We start from the raw sequence: 13,739 nt of genomic DNA on the forward strand, positions 1-13,739 counted from the left end.
GCGCCGGCCGAGCTCCATCCGGCGACGGCAATGGCGAGCCAGCCAGCCAGCCAACGTGTCGGCGGGGGACCACGCGCTGTCTCATTTATCTTAATGATCCGCCCCGCCCCGGTGAGCGCCGTACAACAAGTTGAATGCCTTCATTAGCAGCAGGCAGCACCCCCGCGGAAATGGGCCACCTCGCCATGGTCCTGCCACGGGCCGGCCCACCCTCCAAAAAGGCACAGGAGCCAAATCCCTTTGGCACGTCTTTAAGGTCTTGGACGGACTGTAAAGTTGCATTTGCGCATTTAATGCCAATGGGACGACGCCACGGGACACCCTAAAATGCCCCCCGTTTTCCGCTAAGGTTGCCCTTGTCATTTTCATATTTTAGCCATTTGATTCTCTTAAAATGTCCCTAGTTAAAACTTGCACATGCCTCTTGAGCCACCGTAGTATTTCACGTGCAAGTCGTTTAGGATAAACGTTGCCGATTTCCGTGGCGGAAAGTGGGAGGCGCCAGTGGGCGAAGGGAGCCTTCTTAAAGCGGGCGGCGTAATTGGCCCCTCCGCTTTGAGCGGCTGGGAAAGGAGCGGGCGCCGCGGCCGCCGCGCCCGCCGCGCCCGGGGCCGGGGCCGCTCTCACTCAAACCAATCCATTAGAGCAGATAATTGCCTCGTCCGGTTATCGCCGCCGGTGAGATTCCTCGCCGTTCTAGCCGCCGTCGCCGGGAGATTTGTCAGACGCCGGACGCCAAGAAACGCTGGGGCTTACGGCGGTCGTTTCCGCTCGACGGCTTTTTCATCCGTCGGAAAGATGGTCGCTCACAAATGAATGAATCTGATTCTCCTCTTTATTTTTCCTTCTTTGCTTTATTTCATTTCAGTAAATCAGGGTCTCCTCTTTATAAATGGCTGCTTTCATTTGACATTGACTTCCAATTGGCATTGAAAATCCGTCTGAATTGATTTTGGCCTTTTTGCTGGAAATAAACAATAGGATGCTGCGCTTCCACTCCCGTCCGCTAGTCGGCAGCACGCAGGTGCTGTGCCTTGCAAAAAAAGAGTGTGCTAAAAGCTGCAAAATAGCAGAGCTTGTTTGTTTGTTATTAATAGATTCCATGACCTGCTGCATGCAATAAGGTGAATAACCCCCATTTAGAGACAGCATCAAATTAACCAAATAAAGTCATTCATATGGGATGGATTGAGGTAAATGCTTGAAATGCTTGTTTTTTTAACCTTTCAGGCTGCTGTTTTGTGACATTTTACACGCGAAAAGCTGCCCTGGAAGCCCAGAATGCACTGCACAATATCAAGACCTTAACAGGGGTAAGTGAGCTTTCAAATTTCAACTCAAACTCTTCCAATATCCACGTCCAATCCAATTTCAGACGTCTACGGCAACCGGTCAGTTCAAATCAGAACACCTAACCGATTTTGGACTCTGCCTAGCAACCACCTGTCGTCCTTTTCTTTGGAAAATGAACAAACAGTTCACTGTCGGGTAAAAAAAAAAAAAAAAAAAAAGGCCAGAGTTGCAAGCGTCACCTTTCCGCCACAACTAACCAGATTGCGTTTTGTGTATTTTGGGGGGCGTGGTGGGCGATAAGGCCGGGCCGGGCGCCGTCCAAATCCGCTTATGCGCGCCGGGTTGGCCCCAAGGACGGAGCGCCATCGGAATAAATAGGTTAAATTGCAGCCACTTGTGTCGAACGCGGCACTTTGGGGATTACGGCCACGTGAAAACGGACCCCCACTCTTCTTCTATGCGGCTCGGGCGTCCCCCCGCCTCGGCCCTTTCGCTTCAGGCGGCCACGGATAATCCGGGCGGCGGGAGGTGCGTCACGCGCTTTTTTTTACCGAAACGCCGGCAAAAAAGCAGACGCTTCTTACGTCGTAGTGGAACGAGAAAGTAGGGTGCATATTGCCTCATACGTGGCGATACGATTGGTATCGCCATTTACAGGTCACGGTTCGTTCCCCATTCATCCCCATACTACCCTTTGACGATTATTGTCATTTTTGTATCGTAAAATGCGTTTGGTTTTTTTACTACCTGATTCAACATGCACAGTTTCCATTGCAATATGAAAAATTGTTTCAAACCAACTTTTCCAGCCAAAAGATCTTTTACTTCCAGTGGACAGCTTGCAAGCAAATGAGCCGGCGAGCTTGTTAGTTTGTGTGTTTTTCGAGGTCGCGCCGAGGTCGCGCCGAGGTCTCCGCCGACGGACGCTCCGAGTGCCGGCTCCTCGTTCTTTTCTGCTTTTTGCCGTCCGGGCGCCAAAGGTCGAGTCAAAGGTCAGGCTAGAAGCGGCTCAAAGTAGACGCCCACGCCGCAAATGGAGGGAAAGAAAGCGTGGACGAGCGATAAACGGGGAGAGAGAGAGAGAAAAAAATAGATTTTCCCGTCCGATCATTCTTTCTGATGGCGATCGCCGCCACGTGTTTTTGTTTGGAGGCATCACGCCGCTGGCCGTTATCGATCCCCGAGCGACGAGACGTTTAGCCTTTGCTGGCCTCCCAGATTTTCCGGCCAATCGGGCGCTTTGATTAGCGGGTGACAGATGTCTAATCGTGGCCCAACACAGGATGAAGGGGAAGGACGGCGGCGGGGACGCACGCGACTTTGCTCCGGCGGAGCTTTGCTTTTTCCTCAAGATGCTTTTTCTTGGCGCTTTTATTGTGGCGGGCTCCTCCGACGGAGCAGCCTATTTTAATCCGGGCATTTAAATCCATAGATACGCTTCATATTTAAATCTCATCTAAGCCCCCATCCACCATCTTTCTCTTGAAATCCGCTTTAATGTATGCGTTGAAGCATATTTATTTGCCATTTACCAACAGTAAGTCACCTGGAAACGCCCCAAATTAGCAGATAGCCACCCCCAAATTCCCTAAAAAGGAAATGCTCCAAAATGTACACGGAGTGCCCTAAAAGGACAAGAAAGTGAGGCGCTCACCCACCCTTGACGGCCCCAGTTGTCCCCTTTTTGGGGGACCCATAAGCAAATGGTCCCGCCCATGTGTTGCCAAGCAAAGCGCTCTAAAAAGAAGTTTGTGTCCATTTATCTGCCGTTCTTCAAACGGCAAGCGGCGCGCCGATATCCGACCGTGCCGACCATCTGTGTGACTTTGACCCGCCGGCACGCCGTGGCACGCCGTGGCACGCCGTGGCACGCCGTGGCACGCCGTGGCGTACCTGCGTGTAGCGCAGCTTGTTCGTGGGTGTGTGTGTGTGTCCGACGAAAAGCACTTCCTGTCGGCGTCGTGGCTCCTGCCAAGGTAAAAGTCTGACCTTTTACTTGGATTCAGCTGTGTTTCAATAGTGTTTGCTAGAATCTTTCTCCAAAAAAGGACGGCCTCATTCCACAAAATGTGTGTGTGTCTTTTTATGCTCCTTTTTTTGTTTTTGGAGACAGATTAAGCGCTACCGACCGAGCGAGCGAGCACTTTTGATGTGCGCCCAAAAAAGATGTGCGCTCGTTTTCTTTTTGTGCCTTCGCCAGCGTCTGACCTTCCGTCTCATGTTTTGTTACTCCTAAGACAAAAAGACATTCGACTTTTTCTCTTTTCTTAACCCTTTCGTGCAGGAATTATGATTTTTTTCCCCCGAATTGAATTCAAATAGGAGAGGCCTCTCAAACTAGCAGCCCTGGGGACAATATTTTGCACCAGTTCGTCCATCCCTTTCGCATCTCGACTCGTCTCTTTTCGTGCGTCCGCCCCCTCGAGGCGGACGGCTGAACTGACAGAGGATGAGCGCTAGCTAGAAGGGAAGGATCAAAGTGGCGTACGGCCGCGTGACGGAAGCCCGAGGGCGCTCGACCGGCGTGGAGCGCGATTGATTCGGCGCCAGAATGGCCGTCATCCGTCTCTGCAGATCAAACATCAGATCCCCCACGGCGCTGCCCCCCCAAAAAATCAAAAAATCCTCTCAAAGCGATTCAAAACATACGGCCTACTCAGGACCGCATCAGCTCTTCATTTAATGATGCGGACGGGAGCGGGAGGGACGGCAGCGGAGGAGCAAAGTCCATCGTGGTCAACGGCGCCGAGAGACATGATAGCCGTTTTGCATGCTTTTAAGATGAACGCCATCTCCCCGTACTTTGAACGGCCGTAACGTTGCGCGCTGTGGAGGCAGGCCACCAGGCACTCCAAGGCCAAATCTCCCAGCGGGTCAGAAAAGTAGCTCTTAACTCCTCCTCTCAGACGTCGCCGAGTGCCGGTGGAGTTTTGAACGCGTGTCAAGGAGCATCCCCTTTGCACGCCACGACAAATTTGGACAGATCTAAAAGACGATCGCAATTTCAAAGGACGGGTCTTCGCTACGTGGTTCCTCGCTCATCCTTTTTTTTTTTTTTTTCTGCAGATGCACCACCCCATCCAGATGAAGCCCGCCGACAGCGAGAAGTCCAACGGTAAGCGCACGTCCGTCCGTCACTCGATCTCTCGCGCTTCGCCGCCGCCGCCGTACGCCGGCGCCACGCTCCGCTTGCCTCTAATTTTCAAAAAGGCGGAGCGTAGAAGTCGGAAGCCCGTTGAATTATTCAAGCGCGCGCGCGCGCCTTCTTCACGGGAGGTCAATCGGAGTTGAAGCATTTTGGCCCGCCGTTGAACTGCTCCCCGGTGGCGACCCGCTTCCCGAAGATCCGCTCGCCGATGGATTGCGTCTCGCCGCCCGTCGTTTGTCCTCCTCCCGCCGAGAAAGTTTACCGTCTTGATTGCGATCGACGGCCGGCCAAAGATGGGAAAAAAATTCTAGCGCCAGCCAAACACATGTTATGTGTGTTGCCTGTATATTTTCCGGAGTGTAAGCCGCACTTTGGTTTTCTCCACGTCCAGCGAATTGGTGGCGCCAAACTCAGAACCGTCGGCCATTTTTGCTTAGCAAAAGCTCCCGTCTCATTACGCCGGCGAAGACGACCGCAGGTGACGCCGGTGGTCTCCCGCCCGACCCGAGCGCGCGCTCGATGCTAATCCGATTCATTTTTAATGAGGCGAGTGTCAGCGGCGAGCGCCAGGCGAAGAAGCAGATAAGCGCTCTGTTGCACTCTGGGAAATCAATAGCGCGCTTGTTTATTTTGCTCTGTCGATTGTTCGGGTGCTTAAAAAAAAAAGAGGAGATAAATGGCGCTCGGCCACGCTAACGCCGTTTCCTCCCCGTCGAGTGCCCGCCTGACGGCGCCAATTTCAATGGCTGTTTCGCTAAGCGGGGAATGTCCAGAAGTCAAGAGGGCCGTTTTCCATCCATTTGGCCCTCCTTCCCGCTCCAAACGGATTGGACGTCTAACCCGGCCGGGGCTAAAAATGAGCGCCTTATTCCTTTTTCTTGCTTTGTTTCTGTCTCCATGCAGCGGTGGAAGACAGGAAGTTGTTCATCGGCATGGTGTCCAAGAAGTGCAACGAGAACGACATCCGGGTCATGTTCTCCGCCTTCGGCCAGATCGAGGAGTGCCGGATCCTGCGGGGCCCCGACGGCCTGAGCAGAGGTGCGTACGTGCGTCCGTGCGTCAGTGCGTCCGTCATCGCGTTTTTCTAGCATCGCCCTTCGCGGAACGGCGGGGGAAACGGGCATCGCCGCCGAACGCGTGACGTCACGCCCCCACGCGGGAAGGCTTTGCTCAGAGGTGGGAGGAGCGTCGCCGCTTTGCCCAAATCTCAGTCCCGTGTATGTTTGGAAAGAAAAAACAATCTGAGCGTAGTACAGGAGGACTCCATGCTAGCTAGCTAGCTATCATTCGATGGAGCCCGCTCGATAAAACTTCAATTCTGTCTATGTCACGTTCACAAGTTTAAATTAAAAGTGGGGCTTTTTAATTTGGCAAGACGGACTGGAGCGCTTTATTTTGTCCCCGGAAGACGTGTTCACTTCCGGGTGACGTCCTCCCACCTCTGGCCACGGTCCCATTCCATGTGAAATCTTGGGGCCGTGGTGGAATATTTTGGCTCTATATAGCATCTTTCCCTCTCTACCCTGACCCCTTTTTCCTGCCCCCCCGCCCCCCCACCCCCTCTCCCCTTCCTCCCCAAAACCAATCCCTCCCCCCGGACCCCTTCTCCCACCACACCGCTCCTGTACATGTGCTTGTTCACCTTCCAGCCTGAACTCACTGTGGTCCTGTCATCTTCCAAACAATGGCCGAGGTTAGACCCCCCCCCCCCCCCCCCCTCCCAAAATAGCCATCCGTGATCCCGCTCTGAAAACGTGGCTCTCTTTATGCTCCCGTTGTGAATAGAAATGAATAGACGTCCGATCCATCGGAAGCGGGAGGGCGGGTGGCGTCGGCTCAACGTTCCCGCGCTGCTAATCGATCAGATTTAATTCTAATGCTACGACACGTTAGCCTCAAAATCTGGTTGATTTTGAAAAAAAACTCGACATTTTGGGCTATTTTGTGGCTAGTCCAGTGCTTGTCAATGATTTCTCCCATTTCCTCACGGCCACGATGGAAGAATGATGACAAAGCACATCATTCTCAAAGGCATCATTCCAACATCATGCGTCTTTGAAATGAGCCACGGTTGGTTTATCCGCCGCCATCTCTCCCGCTAGTTCATAGAAAGCCAATTGACCTCGGAAGAGCCACGTGATCGGACGTCTATCCCGGTCAGCGGCGCCTGCTCCTCCCTCTCCTTCTTCTTCCTCCTCCCCCTCTTCCTCCTCTTCCTCCTCCTCAACCTCCCGTCACGCCAGCTTCAGTGTCATCTTGTCCGTCGTGTGTTGTTGTCGTTGTCGTGTAGTTCCGCTGTGCTCGTTGTGGATGTGGTACGGCGGCTCCGACTTTCTCCACGTGCTCCACGCTCACCCCCGTCCTCCGAGAAAGGCCCGGTGGCCGTCGCTCCTCCCCGATTTGACCCCCGTCCATATTTCACGCGTATCGGCGGTGGCGGCGGCGGCAGAGAGCGAAAAGAGGACGCCGGTCGGCCACGTAAACACTAGCTCGACAAATAAAAAGCTTCCCGGCGAGCGCCGGGGTACGAACGCCAGCCTCCCTCCCTCCCTCCTCCCCTTTCGAGCCGCTATTAAAAATTGCGGCATCAATCAGAGGAGCCGTGGCGCTATTAATAAAATATGGATCATACCACCGGCGGGCCGAGGGAGCTAGCCTACTTTCGCGGAAGGACTGTTTGCTTCCGTGCCACCGGGAGGTATTTTTAGTGCTGCAAAAGTGCAACAAATCAGCACGTTTGCGCTTCATTTGGACAAAAACAAGCCAGCCAATCCGGGGGAGGCCTTCCCCCGCCGGATTGGACGGCGGGCGGTCGCTCCGGACACCGTAGGTGTGGTGGAAATCATTTTTATGTCAAAATAGTTGACTTTTTTTGCCGCCCTGCCCAACCGCCTTCCAATTGTCACGTTGCGCCAGCTGACTTTTCAATGACGTTTTCGGGTGTCAAAAAGTCCGCCATTTGGGTTCATGGTCAGTCGCTTTTGGGGGGGTTTCTACCATGAAATGGCTTTTAAAAACGTAGCCCTCGCTGCCGATTTGACCGAGCGAGCTGAAATTTGGGCCAAAATGCGGCGCGTCCTTCTCCCTCCGTGGACGGGCGTCAAATTTGCCAGGTGCTCTTGGATGGCGGGGAGGTGGAGTCACGAGGAAAGAGGGCGGGGCCGCAGTTGTCGCGGCCGACAACGCTCGTCGTCCCGTTCTCTGTTATTTGGGTCTGTCGTGGGTTTTTTATAACGACGACGTGTCCAACCCTTTTGTCTTGTTTTTGTTCTTTCTCGTCTTTCCTCCTCTTCCTGCCCTCCTCCCTCCCTCCCTCCTTCCCTCCCTCCTTCCCGCTGTCCCACCTTCCCTCCCCTCCCTGCCAACCCCCCTCCCCCACCACCCCGTCACACCCCCCCCCCCCCCCCCCCCCCCTTTACAGGATGTGCCTTTGTCACGTTTTCCACCCGAGCTATGGCACAGAATGCTATCAAAGCCATGCACCAGTCTCAGACTATGGAGGTATTGTACCCTGTCATCTTGTACACCGTCTATGTCCGTACGTATTTGTCCCCTCGCCACTTTCCGTCGCCTCCCCGGCTGCCATTGACGGATAGAACCATGGCCACGCCCCCGTCTGAGTCCCTCGCCCTCGTTGGCGGTCAAACAAAGCGCGTACAATCTTCTCCGCCCAACTTTAATCGTAAGTCGACTCGTGATTGACATGCCTACCCCATTTCGTATCGCGCCGTAAAATGGGGAGTAAATTTGGAGCATTTTAATTCCATTCGCGCCGACCCGGCGAAGCTATTCCAAGTTTTATGGCGTATTTTGAAAGATCACCGTCACGCTCCGCCGAGGACGAAAGTCGTCGTGTCCTCCGCCGTACAAAATATTGACGTTCCGAAAATCTTTTCGTTCCGAGGTATGAAAAAAACGTCTGAGTGAGGAAACGTCAAATGAAACGTAAACATAAATCAAATAGCTTTTTCGAATCCGGCGCTCTAGCTTACGTGTTGTGTTTGCGTCTGTTTACGTAGCTGCCACCCCAATTCCATCCCACTGAAAATGATTCATTTTACCGACTTAATTCATCTTTTTCTTTTTAGCGCAGAGACGTATTTCCCACAAAATGAGGAGGTCGTATTCAAGATGGTGGAATGAATGTTTCTAATTCAATACAAAATATAATTCGACTTTGGAAAAATCCATGTTACAAGAAACCAATTCATTTTCCAAATGGAGCTACCGCTGTAAATATTTATTTCAAATTTGGTAACATAGCAAATACGAGCCGACTTAGTTCTTAGTCTTTTGCAGGGGAGTGAATGCGTAAAAATGCCGTGTTTTTTTCCGCCTGGTGGGCTTTGAAAGAGAAAAAAAAGGCTGGCAAACAAACCCCTTTGACACAGAGGAGGAGGTTGCCCAAGACCTCATCAGCTGCGCCTTAATGGGGGTCCTGGATTTCTTTTGTGGCTGACAGGCCTGCCATTGCTCAAGAATTAGACGAGTGCTAATAACAGGGCGCTCAAAGCACCCCCGCCCGGCCCCGTTAGCCCCTTAATAGGCGCCATCTTAATCATCACCCTGAACTTAAGATCCTCCCCTTCGGAGGCGCTTTATTGTCAATCTGTTTTTTTAGGGACTTTTCATAACACGCAATTAGACGACAATACAGCATTGAGAGAAAGATCCTCATCAAAAATATAGTCAGCAGCAATTTAACCCCAAAAAAATCATTGTCATCTACTCTATTTTCTGGATCATTTGCACTTTTAAGATACAATCCCACTCCAATAAAAATGGCGTCAATGGCATGAAAAGTAAAGCCCACAGAAATCAATGAAAAATGTACAGAATGACATCTAATTGTTGACCAGTACAATCACTTTTTTTTGGGGTGGGGGGCTCCCATAAATCCTCATCAATCATGGTCATGCCACGCAAGTGGTAGTTTGAACTTCACAAGCGTGAAAATATCTGCCAGCTCCCTCCCCAGGTGTGTGCGGCACCAGCGTCCCGCCGCCGCCCGTCGCCGCCCGTCACTGTCATATCCCGCGTCTCATTACGGCGTGACATTCAGGCGACGGGCGCCTGAATGTCAGGTCCTAATGAAAGCGGCTGCCGGCGAGACACCTCTGGCCGTTTTTCCGGGCCGGCGGCCAGCTGGCTCGCCGCGCCACGGTCCTCCACCTCCTCTTCCTCGCCGACGTCTGATGGCCTTGAAAAAGGCGTCAATTCTTGTAAATCCAGAGCCCCAAACGAGTCCACAATAGCAACTCCCAAATCCGTACGCTCACCAAAACATTGACGCCATTTTAAACGGAGTTAACAACAAGAAAACATCGATTTTTGTATCAAAAGGTATTTCTTTTTAACGTTAGCTGACGGCAATATGGACGTTTTTGGCTCGCCTGTCACTGGCAGTAAAAGTTGAACATCTCTAGCTGTCAATGGCAGTTCAATGGAAGCTGCTCTTATGATTAAAGAAGCTTCCCTCCATCTTCCCCGTTTCTCGCTCTTTCCGGTCACTCTCGGCGTCCAATCGCTCGACTTTGCTCGCGCGCGGCTGATGAAATAGCGGGAAAGCGGAGAAATGTGTTTCTGGGCGCGGAGATAACCGGGCCCCGGCGGGCCCGACCGGCTTCTTTGGAGTCGGTCGGGCTCGTCGGTCCGCTCGTTAGCTCGTTCGATCATTTTCCGGCGCCCCGTCTTGTCAGCCGACTGGTTTGGTGGGAAAAAGCCACCACGCGTTTCCGAGGCCCTTTGGCGCCGATGGTGTCCAAATAATGATTTTTGGTGTTTTGTTTGGTGTTCTTTGCCGCCCGCCACCGCCCACGTGACGGCCGGCCAGGGTTGCTCGTCCCCCATCGTGGTGAAGTTTGCCGACACGCAGAAGGACAAAGAGCAGCGGCGTCTGCAGCAGCAGCTGGCCCAGCAAATGCAGCAGCTCAACAGCGCCACCACCTGGGGGGGCTTGACGGGACTGGGCGGCCTCACCCCGCAGTATTTGGCGGTAAGAAAAAAAGGAGAGCTTTCTCTCATTTTGGCCAATTTTCATTACTGGCGGGGCTCAAGCTTAAAGGCTTTGTCCACCGAAATATTGAATGGGAAATATGAACCGACCGGCAACCTCCAAATAGAAATACAGTAATACCATATGTTTATGGCGGTTCATACGTTCCAAGAGCTGCCGCCATAAGCGAAAACCCGCCAGGTAGGGCTGTCTATTACGTATGATTGGACTGTAGTACTATTATTTTACTCCCGAAGGTAGACACTGCCCCCAGTGGCTGGGCGGCGGTCTGACAAAAACCAGTGACTTTGGTGTTTGCTTTACGCGGCTGGATCTCGGTCACATTTCTGCTAGAACGGGCGCTCTGCCTAAGAAATCTTCCCCCCATGCCCCCGTTTTGAAAATTCCGGTGAGGATGATTTTGGAAGTTTACCAGCAATTTCCTTCACGGACGCACGGACGCCCGCCAGAGCAAAGGCTGCCGTTGCTATTGTTGGAGGCGGAGCACTAAATTCGTCTTTAGTTTCAAAGTGCTTTCCGACGATAAAGGATGAGCGCTTTAAAGGTCTTCTCATCTTTGTTACCATGACAACCTCGCCACAAAGCCTTCCCAAATTAGACATAAAGGGCAGGGGGGTGCAGCGGGGGTGGGGGCCCGTTGACGAGGAGAAGAGATGAATGAGCGCCATTTTTAGGATCTCTTGCCGGGCCGTCATTAAACTTTGAATATTTCCGCTGGATGCTCTCAGCCGTCATTTATCGATAAAAATCCTTTCTTTGCGATGGAATGGAATGGATGATCCGGAGCGGCGAAAACGACAAATTGCGCGTCGAGTCTTTAAGGAACAACAACTGTCCGATAAGTTTAAAAAAATGTTTTTGTGTTGCGAACATTGTAAAACAAAGTCTTGGGGTGAGAAAACAATTGTCATATCATTGGAAAAGTTATTTATTTTTTGTCTATGGTAGTTATATAGTGTAGTTAGTATCTAGAGATGACCATATCCGTAGTATCAATTCTCTGCTAACATATATATATTAGTATAGTACTATATACGTGTTGTTTTTGTTGTTTTAATCCCCTTATTTTCTTTGTGCGTAGCTGCTCCAACAGGCGACGTCCTCCAGTAACCTGGGCGCCTTCAGCGGGATCCAGCAGATGGCGGGTGAGTGGCCCCCGTCCGATGGCCCCCTCCGTCTTTGGGCCCCGAGATCCCCATTCAACGGTATTTCCATCATTGGCCACGGGCCAATAACAACCGGGGGCCGCACTTTAGGCACCATCCCATTTGACGGCAGTCGGCGCTTTGGCCACGACTTCATTAGACACGGCGCTCGCTCGCTCGCCGCCGTTTTGCTCATCCATGATGCCGCTTTGTGTGGCTTTTATTTTGATTTCTTTCATCACCGACCTGCCCCCCAAGCCCCCGATCCCCCGCCAACCTTCCAACCGCGGATCACCTCGCGCCGTCTTGTTTTTTTGTTTTGTTTTTTTGTCGGGGTGAGCCATCCGAAGACTCTTTGGCTCCTCCCTCTGTGCAGGTATGAGCGCGCTACAGTTGCAGAACTTGGCTACTTTGGCGGCAGCGGCGGCGGCGGCCCAAAACTCCGCCAGCCCGTCCACCGCCCTGTCGTCCGGCGCCGCCTCCCTGGGAGCGTTGGCCAGCCCAGGTAACGCGGTATGGGCGGGGCTACTCGCCGGCGGTCGCTCGGAGTCGCTCCATCGCCCATTTGTGCGCCGGCTTGTGTGTGTGTGTGTTTGTTTGCGCGTGCGTACGAAGCGGTTCTGCTTTGGTGTGGCCGTTTCTCGTTTTATTTGTCGGCGGGTGCGGCGGCTGCAGATGCTCAGAGAGAGAAAGAGGAACAAATTGGATGAGCCCCCTCTCCGCTTTGGTTGCACAAATACTTTGACATGGAAGCTCTTCATTTGATAGGAGGGCTCGCGAGGGCTTTTAATTTGGAGAAGCAAATTTTAGCGGACAAAAGTCATCTGGGATGTTTGCGTCCTTTCCTAATCGATTGGACAAGGAGAGTGCGTTCGTTTTGCAAGATCAATGTGGTGTGGTGTCGCTTAGCATCCGTTTGAAGTGGGAGTGGGAGTGGATGGATGGGAACGACGGATGCTTGCGAGTCGCGGACTGGTTGTCTTTGAAAAAGCCAGGCCATCCAAGGGCTCTCTCACTTTGGCTAATCTCTTAAAGTGGTCCTTGGAGGGAAGGAAGGTTGCGCCTCACTCCCGCCAGCCACCCCGCACCGCACGGACGCCATCCTCACCCGACCCGTACAAAGCAAAAAAAAATTGCTATTGCACCTTCCCGTTCTCGACCCTGACCTTTTTCTGTGTGTGTGTGTTTGTCTCCCCAGCGGCGGGGGCCCCCATGGGTTCCAACGCGGGCGCCATGGGCTCGCTGACGTCGCTGGGAACCCTGCAGGGCCTGGCCGGCGCCACCGTGGGACTCAACAACATTAACGCGCTAGCAGGTAGCCTCGGCAGTCACTACTACGTCCATAGCCATGGCTCCATTTTCCTGGGCTAAATCGACGCCCCCTGACTACTGCAAACATTGATTTCCAATTAGTCCCATTTTCTAGAAGTTTGAAAGTCAATTTTACGTGCGGTGACTTCCTTTCAAGGCAATTTGTCTTAATGGCGTCCGATTTGACAGAGCGCGCATCCCGCCGTCGCCACGGAAACGCCCCGGCGGCCTTTGAGCCAAATGGGGCCACCGGTGCGCCGGCGGTGACCTTTTGGCCGCCCTACTTGTTTTCTGGCCTACGGAGAAATCCAGCGTTAGTAGGACGCGTTCTGAAAGGCAGCCGGTTGCCGTTTTTTTCTCCCTTTGTTGCCGTGGCAACCTCTGATTGCCCGTGTTCCCCACTCCTTTGGCTTCCCGCTTGTGTCATCACATTTTCCTTCTCTTCTCACTGTGACTCCGAGACAAAAAAGGAAAAAAACTTGCTAAATTGGCAAAAGACATCCGGCAGTAAAGGATGAGCTGTTCAATTGTCATCTTTGACTCCACAGTCAAACTGCCAATCATTTGTGCATTTTAGCACCCATTAAATTCCCCTTTTCCAGAAATCAGAGAACATATAAAGATATTTCTCAAGGATCGTAACAAGTCGTTCAAAACACGATAAATCATCCGGATCAAATTGGACGTTTACGGTGGTGACAATGATTTGGGCTAATACTTATTATTGCCCCCCCCCCCTCCCCCGACATAAACTCCAATGTGGCTGGCGACCATAAAAACAGAGTTCTTCTAATATGTGGTTGTTGTTTTCCGTAAAAGTCTTTGC

The 13,739-nt window shown here is 52.4% G+C and overlaps 1 protein-coding gene across 9 annotated transcripts in view; it reads left to right on the forward strand.

The window, feature by feature from the left end:
* LOC144068714 (CUGBP Elav-like family member 2) overlaps positions 1–13,739 on the forward strand; it is a 98,701-nt gene that overhangs the window by 78,594 nt on the left and 6,368 nt on the right. For 6 of the 9 annotated variants that reach the window (XM_077593426.1, XM_077593427.1, XM_077593432.1 and 3 more), the window contains 8 exons: positions 1,231–1,313; positions 4,360–4,408; positions 5,345–5,479; positions 7,863–7,942; positions 10,275–10,436; positions 11,539–11,602; positions 11,979–12,107; positions 12,801–12,917. In XM_077593426.1, coding sequence (XP_077449552.1) covers positions 1,231–1,313; positions 4,360–4,408; positions 5,345–5,479; positions 7,863–7,942; positions 10,275–10,436; positions 11,539–11,602; positions 11,979–12,107; positions 12,801–12,917 — 819 coding nt within the window. Of the gene's footprint in view, positions 1–1,230; positions 1,314–4,359; positions 4,409–5,344; positions 5,480–6,090; positions 6,135–7,862; positions 7,943–10,274; positions 10,437–11,538; positions 11,603–11,978; positions 12,108–12,800; positions 12,918–13,739 lie in introns of all 9 variants that reach the window. The other 3 variants (XM_077593429.1, XM_077593430.1, XM_077593431.1) reach the window with 2 other exon arrangements.

This window comes from Stigmatopora argus, chromosome 23 (assembly GCF_051989625.1).
Source record: "Stigmatopora argus isolate UIUO_Sarg chromosome 23, RoL_Sarg_1.0, whole genome shotgun sequence".
In the NCBI taxonomy this organism is placed as follows: Eukaryota; Metazoa; Chordata; class Actinopteri; order Syngnathiformes; family Syngnathidae; genus Stigmatopora; species Stigmatopora argus.